The sequence below is a fragment of the Delphinapterus leucas genome, unplaced genomic scaffold, assembly GCF_059928025.1.
Source record: "Delphinapterus leucas isolate spDelLeu-1000000601 "Yukka" unplaced genomic scaffold, BTC_Dleu_Yukka2 spDelLeu_asBTCV2_sq25, whole genome shotgun sequence".
In the NCBI taxonomy this organism is placed as follows: domain Eukaryota; kingdom Metazoa; phylum Chordata; class Mammalia; order Artiodactyla; family Monodontidae; genus Delphinapterus; species Delphinapterus leucas.
Window position 1 is genome coordinate 18876405 of NW_028322234.1, and position 11346 is coordinate 18887750.

Sequence of the window (11346 nt, forward strand, 5' to 3'; positions counted from 1 at the left end):
TAAAGTTCTCAGATGAGAAAGTGCCGTCCTTGAGGGCTTGTTAACCATTAACCCTCTTCCAAAGGGCACGGTGCTGGTTGCCTTGGGGAGCGGGGCTGGGCATCTGGGGGAGTTCTGATTCACGATCAGAGCCGTGATGCCACGGGGAGTCTCTCGCTTGATCCCCGTCACACCGCAACAGGAAAATGATGCTCTGCGTGTCTCCCCACGCTGTTGGGAGCCGCCCTGCTGTCCCCGAGGTCCCCCAGGTCGCACCTGCCCAACATCCTGTTTATGATTCCTGTGGGTCTGTCCCCTGAATCTCAACAACCCCGGCCAACGTCCAGCAAATCAACCCAGGCCCCTATATCCCCCAGCCTCACCTCCCCTTCTTGGATCTGATCTTTGCTGTGCAGAACTTTCCTCTGTTACACACACACGTACACGGGCTCATAGAAAATAGAAGACAGGCTTCCCTGGTGGCGCAGTGGTTAAGAATCCGCCTGCCAGTGCAGGGGACACGGGTTCGAGCCCTGGTCCGGGAAGATCCCACATGCCGCGGAACAACTAAGCCCGTGCGCCACAACTACTGAGCCTGCGCTCTAGAGCCCACGAGCCACAACTACTGAGCCTGAGCTCTAGAGCCCGCGAGCCACAACTACTGAAGCCCGTGAGCCACAACTACTGAGCCCGCGCGCCTAGAGCCCGTGCTCCACAAGAGAAGCCACCGCAGTGAGAAGCCCGTGCACCCACCCCAACGAAGAGTAGCCCCCGCTCGCGCAACTAGAGAAAGCCTGTGCGCAGCAACAAAGACCCAAGGCAGCCAAAAAAAAAAAAAGTTAAAAAAAAAAAAAAGAAAATAGAAAACACCCAGGGCTGTTTTTTCTGGGTCTTTCTGTTCCCATCAATGGGCTCAATCCAACATTCCCTCCAGCAAACCTCATTTACCCCCAGTGCTGGGCACCAAAATCCCTCTGGGCTTTTTATAGAAACCACTTCCCTGCCGCTGGCCCGTGGGAAATGCAGAAAATTCCCGGCGTTCCCTCAACACTTATCAGCTTGCGTTTCCCAGGATTTCGGCTTTGCCTCAGGTCTCAGCACACTCTTGCTCCTGCTGAAGTGGAAAACCAGTCTCATCTCCTCCCCTGGGGTGGTCGGCTGAGGTGTGAAACAGTTAAAAAGGGGGCAGCCCTGGGGGTTCTGACTCCAGCTTGAATTCGCATGCTGCCACCAGATGGCGGCAGAGTAAATCAATAACAAAAGAGCTGCCTCCCAACTCTGGTGTGTCCGGTGAGCTGGTTGGCCCCTCTCTCTGAGCCTCCACTGCCTCATTGCCATGGCCACGTGCCCTCTCCACGGCTGGCCAATGACCCCTACCTCTGCCTGGCCTCAGGCCTCTCCTCTAGACCCCAGTTCATTCTGTGGCCCTGCATGCTCCAGCCCTGCCCCCTCCCTGATCTGCTCTCCTTCCCCCACACCCCCAAGCTTGTCCTGATGCAGGGCCCTTACACTGGCTGTGCCTTGCCTGGCGACACTTCTCCTTTTGTTCTTATTCAGGCATTGCTGCCTCCTTCAAGAAGCCTCCCTAATAGCCTTTCTGCCTGCCCCTGACTGGTCAGGAGCCCCACAGGCCCTGGGCACTCCATGTTATGAGAGCTTGGTCCTCAAGTGGCCCCGGAACTGGGAGACACAGAACTGGACAGGACACCCCTAGCCCTGAGGGCCGGGGTGGGGCTCCTTGGACACTTGGGAAATGTCTGGAGTGACTCCGTTTTCCAGATGAGGAAACTGAGGCACAGAGAGGGGCGGTAACTTGCCCCGGGTCACACTGGCGGGGCTGGGTTAGAACCCACGTCTGCGGGCATCTGGGGAGTGGGATCCGCTGTGACCTGCGCCCTCCTCCGACTTCCAGGCCTCTGTTCCCACCCCCACCCCGAGCTCGGGGTTTGGGGACTCGGACGCTGAGGACCCTGGGCCACTCTCCCCCACATCTCCCTGTGGGAAGGACACACAGGAGCCAGGGGGACGGTTCAGCTTTTATTGATGCACCGTGGGTCTGCCTGGCTCCCAAGAGCCGGGGGCGCAGGAAGGGGGGCACGGGCGCAGAAGCAGACCCGCCGCGTCTCTCCACAGCATGGCCTCAGTGCCCGGTGGCGGGGGGGGGGCTCAGGGGCCGTCCTCGCCCCCCGCGTTGCTCAGCACTGAGCGGATCCAGTCTACGTAGAGGGAGACGCGAGCAAAGAAGTCAGGGTACTGGCGGGTGGCGCATCCCTGGATCACAAAGGAGTCCATGCCCTGGATGACACCATCGCAGATCAAGGGGCCACCTGAGTCCCCCTGGGGAGGGGGCAGGTCGGTCAGTCACTCAGGCCAGGCCAGCAGGCAGACGAGGCTACCTCAGGGGAAGGGGCCACGTAGGGGTGAAACGTTTCCAGTCTAGAATTTTCTTTAAAGTATGTGGGTGAGACAGGGAGGGGAGGCCCTTCTGGAGGAGAGCGGGCATTTATTGGCCCCCTGCTATATGCCTGGACCCCAGAATTCTGGGTGTGGCCCCAGGAGCAGGGCTGGGGCACCCACCCAAGGGGGAGCTGCGGGGTGGAAAAGCCCCCAGACCCATGAAGGCCCCGTTACCCCCTCACGATGGGTGTGCCCACCTTCCAGATGGTGTGACGGAGGCACCCGCCTGCCTGCCCTCCCTCCCTCTCCTGGCTGTCCCTGCAGCCACCGAGCTGCAGCCCCCAGTACATACAAAACAGATGCCAGCCCTGTGTCGGGGCACAAAGGTGCACACGTTCTGTGGCCTGCACAGGAAAGCGACCACGGTGACGCTGAGCTCCTGCAGGACCTGGGGCAGCGGCTCAGGTGCCCAGGCGGCCCCAGCCCGTGGCCAGGCACTGGGTGCCGTGGGGCAGCAGCTGGTTCTGCTGGGGGAGCTGGGCCACTGCAACCTGGGGGTTGAGGGTGGCCGGGCGGTCCAGCTGGGACAGAGGGCGGTTGGTGGGCAGTGAGTCTCCAGGACCCGCAGCCACCCGTGGACGATTATCTCAAAGTGCCTCCTCCAGGCCTTTGCACATGCTGTTCCCTCCGCCTGGCTCTACCTCAGGGGTCACCTCCTCCAGGGAGGCTGCCCTGATCACCCTCCAAACCTGCCAGGGCTCAGTTTCACATTCCCCGAGGCCATGAGACTCCCCTTTGCAGCATTGGTCACTGTTGCGTTCATTCACTTACGAAGCACTTATTGAGCACCAGCTGTATGCTTGATCCTGGGCTAAGCCCTGGGGATCCTACCTCTGCCTTCCGGGAGCTGATCTTTGGGGCTGGGAGGGGCCAAGAAGAGAACGGCAGGCGGCAGAGTCAAGGGAAACATAGCCCAGTACACTGATGAACACTGTATCGGGGGAGGGGTGGCTGTCACTCAAGTAGGGTGAGGGGAGGCTTCCCTGAGGAGGGGAGGCTGGTGCCAAGGCTGAGGGTATCTGGGAACAGCGCAGGCAGCAGGGAGGGGACATAGCTGGGCGAAGGCTGGGGGCGGGGCGTGGGGGCATCCCGCTTGCTCAGAAGGTGGTGACCGGCTCTCTCCCCACCAGGCCGTGTCCCACGCCCGCCGGGGCTCCGTACAGTAGGTGCTGGAAAATGAATGAACAGGGGTCCCTGGGCCCTGCTGGCCCCGCGCACCCACCTGCAGGAGGAGGACGTCATTCAGCTTCTCCTGTGGGTCGTAGTTGTTCTCAAACAGGCGGCTGACGCTGAACCTCTGCTCGGTGGGCTCGGAGGTCTGCAGGCTGTGCGCCTCGCTGGGACCCCGACCCCCCCACGTGCCCCCCACCCCCGTCCTGAGGCCCAGGGTGCAGCCCCTCAGGGACTGCCCGCCGTCCCAGGAGACGCCCCCCCCCCCGCGTCTGCATCTTGCCCCCAAGGGTTGGACCCCTGGCTTGAGCTAATCCTCCTGGGGCTTCAGGGGGTCACGTCGGACTGGGGAGCAGGGCAGGTGCCTGTCTAGTTTGGGATGAGAGGGTTGGGCAGATGGACCGGAGGGGCTGAGACCAGGCAAGCGGAGGCAGGCCGCGCCTCGCCCCCTCGGACCCCCGGGGCAGCGCCACGCCCCCTCCCTCGGAGCACCACCCCCTCCCCGGGCAGGCCCGCACCGCGCAGGCGCACTCACTCACACGTTGTTCAGGCAGTGGGCTGCGGTCAGCACGAAGCGCGGGTGGATCAAGGTCCCCCCGCAGAAGTGGTTGCTGGGGAACAGCTGCAGCGACGCCATGTAGGGGCGCGAGTGGGGCTGGGCTTCCCGCCCGCCCACTATCTCCGCGGCCCGGGCTACACCTGGGGACGCCGGGGTTAGCGGCCGTCGCCTTGCCTAACGCCCTCCGCGGCTCCCTGGACGGGGGACCGACCCCACCCCACCGCCCCATCCCCCGCCCAGGGAGCCCAGACGGGGGTCGGGGGACGAGAGCAGAGCCGCTGTGTGGCCTCCACCAGCCCCGGGACCCCTCAGAGCCTCCGTTTCCCCATGTGCAAATTGGAGGTCCCATAGCAGCACAGGGCAGCTGGGGGCTGTGGAGGGAAGAGGCCCGGGCCAGGGACAGTTAGCGCTGGGGAGAGCCCGGTGGTCATTATCATTATTATTTCTGAAGGCTCCCAGGAAGCAGCGGCGCCCAGTCCTGGAGGTCAGTAGGGGGAAGAAGCTGGCAAGATGACCCATCTTGCAGATGGACAAACTGAGGCATGAAAAAGCCTCATCAGGATGAGGGCGGAGGGGTTCCCTCACTCCGGCTTTTCCTCTGACATGTGCGTCATTCACTCGGTGACACATTCGTTCGTGCGTGCACTCTTACTGAGTGCTTGCTGGGTGCCAGGTGCTGTCCAGGGATTCTGGTTATATTGAGTCCCTAGGACACCTCCCTGGGCAGGAAGGACTAGGTTTTGCCCATTTTACAGATGGGGAAAGAGAGCTACGTATCCCAGGCCCCCCCTTTCTCTCCTCCCCTCCCCTTGAGGCATTCATTCCAAGCAGCCAGCTGAGCTGGGTCCCGCTTCACTTTCCCCATCTGAGCCGTGAGGGCATGGGACAGGCAGATGGACGGACGGACGGACTTGGGCCCCACTCACCGCCCAGCAGCACAGCCGGGAGCACCGGGGCAAGGGCAGGGCTGGAGGGTCTGCAGCTTCGGGTTATGGTTGGGCCATGCCCCCTGCCTGCCCGCCCCCTCTTATAGCCCCAATTCAGGGAGGCTATTAGGGTTGCCCCACACCTGGGCTGGGCGTCCCCACTTCCTCCTTCCAGCTTGAGGGCTCGGGAGCTTGGGGGTCAAAGCTGCACCCCAGGAAGCCTGCAGGGGCTTCAGGCTCAGGCTCGGGGTCCTCAAGAGATGCAGGAAGGTGGCTCCCACCCACCCCATGCCGGAAGTCCTCTGGACAAGGGGGCTTGTGGCCACAGCCCTCACAGTGACATGCACCCCAGCTTCCACACCTCCAAGGGGGCACTGCCTGCCCCCAGAGGGTCCCTGTAGCCCCAGCAAGGTGAGATGTGACCGACGTGTGCAGGGGTGGGATGAATCCCACTCAGCAGGACAGGAAAGGGGGTGAGGGTCTCAGAGCCCTGTGCCTCCTGAGACCCACAGGATCATCTCTCTGCCCTCACTTTGTCTGGGGGAGTCACTCTTCCCTCTAAGGCAGAGCTCTCACCTGGGGCGATTCCTCCCCCAGGGACACCTGGAGATATCTGGGGACACCTGTGGTCGTCACGACTGGGGGGCTCCTGGCATGCAGTGGCTGGGACCAGGGATGCTGCCCCACACGGGAGGGGGCAGGGGGAGACTCTGGTGCCGGGAGACATTTATTTATGTATCTATTTATAACTGACTCATTATTATGAAAAATTTAAACCTACAGAAGCATAGATAGAGGAGCTCACGGAATTTGGGGGCCAAAAAAAAGTTTTTAAGCTTTTCATTTTGAAAGCATTTCATGCTTACAGCAGTCCGCAGAATTCCCGGATGTGCTGCCCCAGCTTCCCCGGGGCCACGTCTTGCACAAAGTTTGCCCCTCACAGGCCGCCTGGATTTCACAATCAGCCAGTCTCTGGTCCAGGATCCCCCACCCCGCCTCCCCGAGTCTCCTGGGCTCTGGGGCAGCCCCTCAGCCTCTCCTGGCCCTCATACCGTGTCCTTGGTGGCAACCTGGTGGGTTTTTGGGGGAACGTCCCTCCGAATGGGCTTGTGCGGGGTCCCCACACGGAGATGGGGTCTGCATACCGATCGATGGTCCCCAGGATGTGGGGCATCATCTCTGAGGCGCCTGCGTGTCCCTCCCACCGAGTCACACTTTCCCCTTTGGAATGAATGAACGTCTCTGAGGCAGAAACACCTGCTCTGAGTTTTGCCCACAAAGGACTCCTGGAGCAGCCTGCGTGCCTCACTGCTTCCCGCCCTGCGGGTGGCTGCCCCTCTGCCGATGCGTTTTTATTTTTTATCTTTTAAATTTTATTGAAGTAGAGTTGATTTACAATGTTGTGTTAATTTCTACTAAACGGCGAGGTGACTCAGTTATACATATATATATATATATTCTTTTCTTTCCCCCGCCCCGGCTCTTTTTTTTCAAATAATTTATTTTTTATATTCTTTTCCATATTCTTTTCCATTATGGTTTATCCCAGGATAGTGAATCGAGTTCCCTGTGCTCTACAGTAGGACCTTGCTGTTTATCCATCCTATGTATAATAGTTTGCATCTGCTAACCACAAACTCGCAGTCCATCCATCCCTCCCCCACCCCTCTCCCCCTTGGCAACCATAACTCTGTTCTCTATGTCCATGAGTCTGTTTCTGTTTCGAAGATAGGTTCATTTGTGTCATATTTGAGATTTCACATATAAGTGATATCACATGGTATCTGTCTTTCTCTTTCTGACTCACTTCACTTAGTATGGTCATCTCTAGGTCCATCCATGTTGCTGCAAATGGCATGATTTCATTTCTTTTTTATGGCTGAGTCGTATTCCATTGTATATATGGACCACATCTTCTTTATCCATTCATCTGTTGATCAGAATTTAGGTTGTTTCCATGTCTTGGCTATTATAAATAGTGCTGCTATGAACACAGGGGTGCATGTATCTTCTCAAATTATAGTTTTGTCTGGGTATGTGCCCAGGAGTGGGATTGCTGGGTCATATGGCAACTCTATTTTTAGTTTTTTGAGGAACCTCCATACTGTTTTCCTTAATGGCTGCACCAACTTACATTCCCACCAACAGTGTAAGAGGGTTCCCTTTTCTCCACACCCTCTCCAGCGTTTGTAATTTGTAGACTTTTTGATGGTGGCCATTCTGACCCATGTGAGGTCAGAATTCACACCTCATTGTATTTTTGATTTCCTCTTCTCTAATCACTAGTGATCTTTTCATGTGCCTGTTGACCATCTGTATTGCCGAAGTGTTTTTAAGTCACACATCAGCCCAGTCACTCGGGAAAGGCCGCCGGGTGTCTGGGACTCTGCAGCCCTGGGTGTGGCCCTGACATGTCTCCACAGAAACCCGGGGCTGCTGTGCCTTTTGCTTTCAGAACTGGTTCTTCTCGTTTGACAAGAACATCTCTTCGGACTGGCACTGTCCGGTCCAGCGGGGCAGGCTGCTTGGTGCCTCGGTTTCCCCACGTGTACAATGGGGTGATCATAGTAATAGTCCCTCCCCCAGGGCGACAGCAGGAGGATTGGATAAGTTAGAGTATTGGAGTGTGTGGGCGCGCAGTGAAGTGAGGTGAGCACAGGTGCCAGCCCTGTCGCTGCCACCCCACCACTCCCTTCCTTTTTCTGCTGTGCTTCTCCCCGTCTCAGCCCATCCTCTCAGCGGCTGGGCCGGGTCAGCACGTGCCTCTCTCAGATCCAGGCTCTTCTGGGGGCAGACGCGGGGCGGGTACACCCCAGGGTCTGGAGTCCCTCGCCTTGGTTCACATTCTGCTGTGCTTTGTGATTCTGGGCTAGAAACGCCACCTCTCTGGGCCTCGGTTTCCCCATCTGTTAATGATGGGGAGTCATGAGAACAACCCCACCTCAGGGGCTGACTTCCCTAATACAGTTAAGAGCTTGATGAAAGGGGATACACACAGGGGAGCATCACTCAGCCCTGAAAAGGAGAGAGACACTGACACTCGCTACAGTGTGGATGGACCCTGAGAACACAATGCTCAGTGAGAGAAGCCAGACACAGAAGGACACACAGGGTGTGATTCCATTGATGGGAAACGTCCAGAACAGGCAGAGGGTTCCTGGTTGTCAGGGGCTGGGGGAGAGCATGAGGGTGAGTGCTCATGGGGACAGGGCTTCTTTTCAGGGTGGTGAGAATGTTCTGGAATTAGAGGTGGTGGTTGCACAACCCCGTGACTGTACTAAACGCCGCTGAATTGTTAAGCTGGTGGGTTGTATGGTAGGAGAAGTACATTTCGATAAAGCTTTAACTGAAAAAGAAAAAGAAACACACACACACAACCTTGCTAGGTAACTGCCCACGGGGTCCTGGCCGAAAGCTCTCACTCCCCAGGGAGCCTCCCGGTGGGTGGGGTGGGGCGTGGGGGGGAGGGGAGTCACAGCATCAGACAAGACAGGGGGATGGCCCGGGGTCCTCCTCTCTGCTCCAGGCCTGGGGTGGGGGCAGGCAGGTGAGTGCAGGGCTGGGGGGCTGCCTGAAGGCAGAGGCTTAGGAAGGCATGGGACTGGGTGGGGAGCTGGGGCCACCGGGAGCCCTGGGGGTTGTAACTGGGAGGGAGGGAACCATCGGGGGCCTCTGGGGGTCGGGCCAGCAGGTGGAGGGGAAGTGGGGCTGGAAGCTGTGGCCTCGGCCCCTTCCCGCTCCAACTGTGGCTGGTGCAACAGGCAACGGCCTCGCCGGGAACGCGGGCTGGGGCGGGGTGAGGGGGCAAGCGGACCCGAGCCGACCCACCCAGGATCGAGGGAAGGAGGGCGGGAGAGGCTCAGCCTCTGTGTCTCTGCCTCTTTTTCCTCTTCTCTCCTGAAAAAGGAAAAACACTCCTTTCTTGAGGGGGCCAGTGTTGGGGGCTCCAAGCTGAGACCATATGCTCTTGGACCCCAACACCCTAGGGCCTCAGTTTCCCCATCTGAACAATCAGCAGGCGGGACCCCTGAGACCATTCTGGGCTCCTGAGCCGCTGACATTCCTCTCTGGGCCTCAGTTTCCCCTTCTATAAAGCAGGGCCCATTGTGAACCCCCAATCCCACTCCTGGGTACAAATCCATAGCATTGAAAATCAATGTTCAAACAAAACATGTACACAAATGTCCACAGCGACGTGATTCACATTAGCCAGGGTGGAACCAACCCAGAGACCATCGACGGACGATGGATATACATCCCTCCACACCCGGGAACATCACTCAGCCGTGAAAAAGTGTGAAGCACTGACACTCACTACAGCGTGGATGGACCCTGAGAACACGATGCTCAGTGAGAGAAGCCGGACACAGAAGGACACACAGGGTGTGATTCCTTTGATGGGAAACGTCCAGAGCAGGCCGATCCACAGACACAGAGAGTTAGTGGTTAGTGGTTGTCAGGGGCTGGGGGAGGGGGAGGAGAGGTGACTGCCGATGGGGACGGAGCTTCTTTTGGGGGTGATGGAAAGCGGTGAGGGTTGCACAACCTAGTGAAATACACTAAAAACCACTGAATTGTTCCCTTTAAAAGAGTGAATTTTATGTTATGTGAATTTCACTGCAATAAATTATGAAAAACAAATAAACAGACCCAGGTCCCACAGACCAGGCCTGTAGGATGGGGTGAAGGCCTGGCACACAGCTGGTGCCCAATAAGCGTCAGCAACGCCAGTGGTGATAGGAGCTCCCTGGGCCTCGGGCTCCCCATCTGTAAAACGGCTTAATGGCGACACAACTAACCTTGGTGGCCAGTGAGTGTGGGCCATCGCTGGGGGCTTCTGGGGCAGTGAGGGGGTGGAGGGCACGCGGTCAGGGCAGGGGGATCGGGACCGCACAGACCCCAACACCACCCGGCTCGGGGCACAGCGCCGCCCCTTCGAGCCCCTCCCCTCCCCTGCGTGTTGGGGCATCAGCAGTGCCTCCAGGAGAAGGGCAGAGCTGGGCATCTCCATTTTGGCCCCGACGCCGGCTGGGCTGAGCCCCTTCCACAGCTGTGTGCTACCCGCCCGCCCCGGCCTTCTGTGGTCTCCCCACCGCCAGCCCGGAACACTGGATCCTTTGCAGCCTCTTTCCCTCGAGCCACGTGGCAGGACCTGTCCCCGTCTGTGCAAGGTGACACGTGGGCAGCCCCCAGGGCGGCACCTGGTTCGGATGCCCGACCCGTCCCTGCCACCCCGTCCCCCCCACCCCAGACGAGACACCGCAGACGGCAGGCTTCGTGATCAACCCCCTGGGTGAAAAGCCCACCTCCCAGAAGGCCAGCAGGCATTTCTCACGCACTGGGTGAGGGGCAGTGTTTCCACATCGTCAAGAGCCTTCTGTGTTTCTTTGCTGTGAACTGCTTACATCCGTGACCCACTTTTTTACTACTGGGCTCTAATTTTTTTCCTTACTGATTTTAGGTGCACATTATATGTATTATATTATAAATATATAAGATAAATATAGTATAAATATAAATATTAATGTACAATATTTACACAATGGATTTGTTATATTTTATTATGAGTTATTAAGTATATATATATATATATATATATATATTATTTTTTTTTTGCAGTACGCGGGCCTCTCACCGTTGTGACCTCTCCTGTTGCGGAGCACAGGCCCCAGACGCGCAGGCTCAGTGGCCATGGCTCACGGGCCCAGCCGCTCCGCGGCATGTGGGATCTTCCCGGACCGGGGCACGAACCCGTGTCCCCTGCATCGGCAGGCGGACTCTCAACCACTGAGCCACCAGGGAAGCCCCTGTGTATTATGTTTTATATATCATTTATATAATTATTTTTATTATGTTTTGTATGTTATTTATACGATTATGTTTGTCACGTTTTATATATCATTTATATAAATATATAAATACATATATATATAGTTTGGCTGCACTGTGGGGCATGGGGGATCTTATTTCCCCAACTAGGGATCCAACCCGTGCCCCTTGCAGTGGAAGCGTGGAGTCTTAACCCCTGGACCTCCGGGGAAGTCCCTATAAAATTATATTTATTATTTAACATTTATATTTTAGTTTCTTTCACATAAGGCTCTTTAACCGATTCAAGTGGCAAGTAGTCTAAAGCCAGTTTCTCGGATTCAACCAACCGCAGATCAAAAATATTTGGGAAGGGCTTCCCTGGTGGCGCAGTGGTTGAGAGTCTGTCTGCCAATGCAGGGGACACGGGCTCGTGCCCCGGTCCGG

The 11346-nt window shown here is 57.5% G+C and overlaps 2 protein-coding genes across 2 annotated transcripts in view; one reads left to right on the forward strand and one right to left on the reverse strand.

Moving 5' to 3' along the window:
• The window catches only part of MED16 (mediator complex subunit 16), a 40567-nt gene extending 29342 nt beyond the window's left edge, over positions 1-11225 (forward strand). Inside the window, exon 15 of the mRNA XM_089905829.1 lies at positions 10711-11225. The gene's annotated coding sequence lies outside the window, so the exon portion shown is untranslated. The remainder of the gene's footprint in view (positions 1-10710) is intronic.
• On the reverse strand, positions 1769-6268 carry PRTN3 (proteinase 3). The gene is given in 7 exon segments (XM_030760671.2): positions 1769-2316; positions 2729-2840; positions 2842-2957; positions 3659-3812; positions 4146-4305; positions 5092-5282; positions 6237-6268. Coding segments are annotated over 7 exon segments (936 nt in total). The 3' UTR covers positions 1769-2145.
• Positions 11226-11346: the final 121 nt, after the last annotated feature.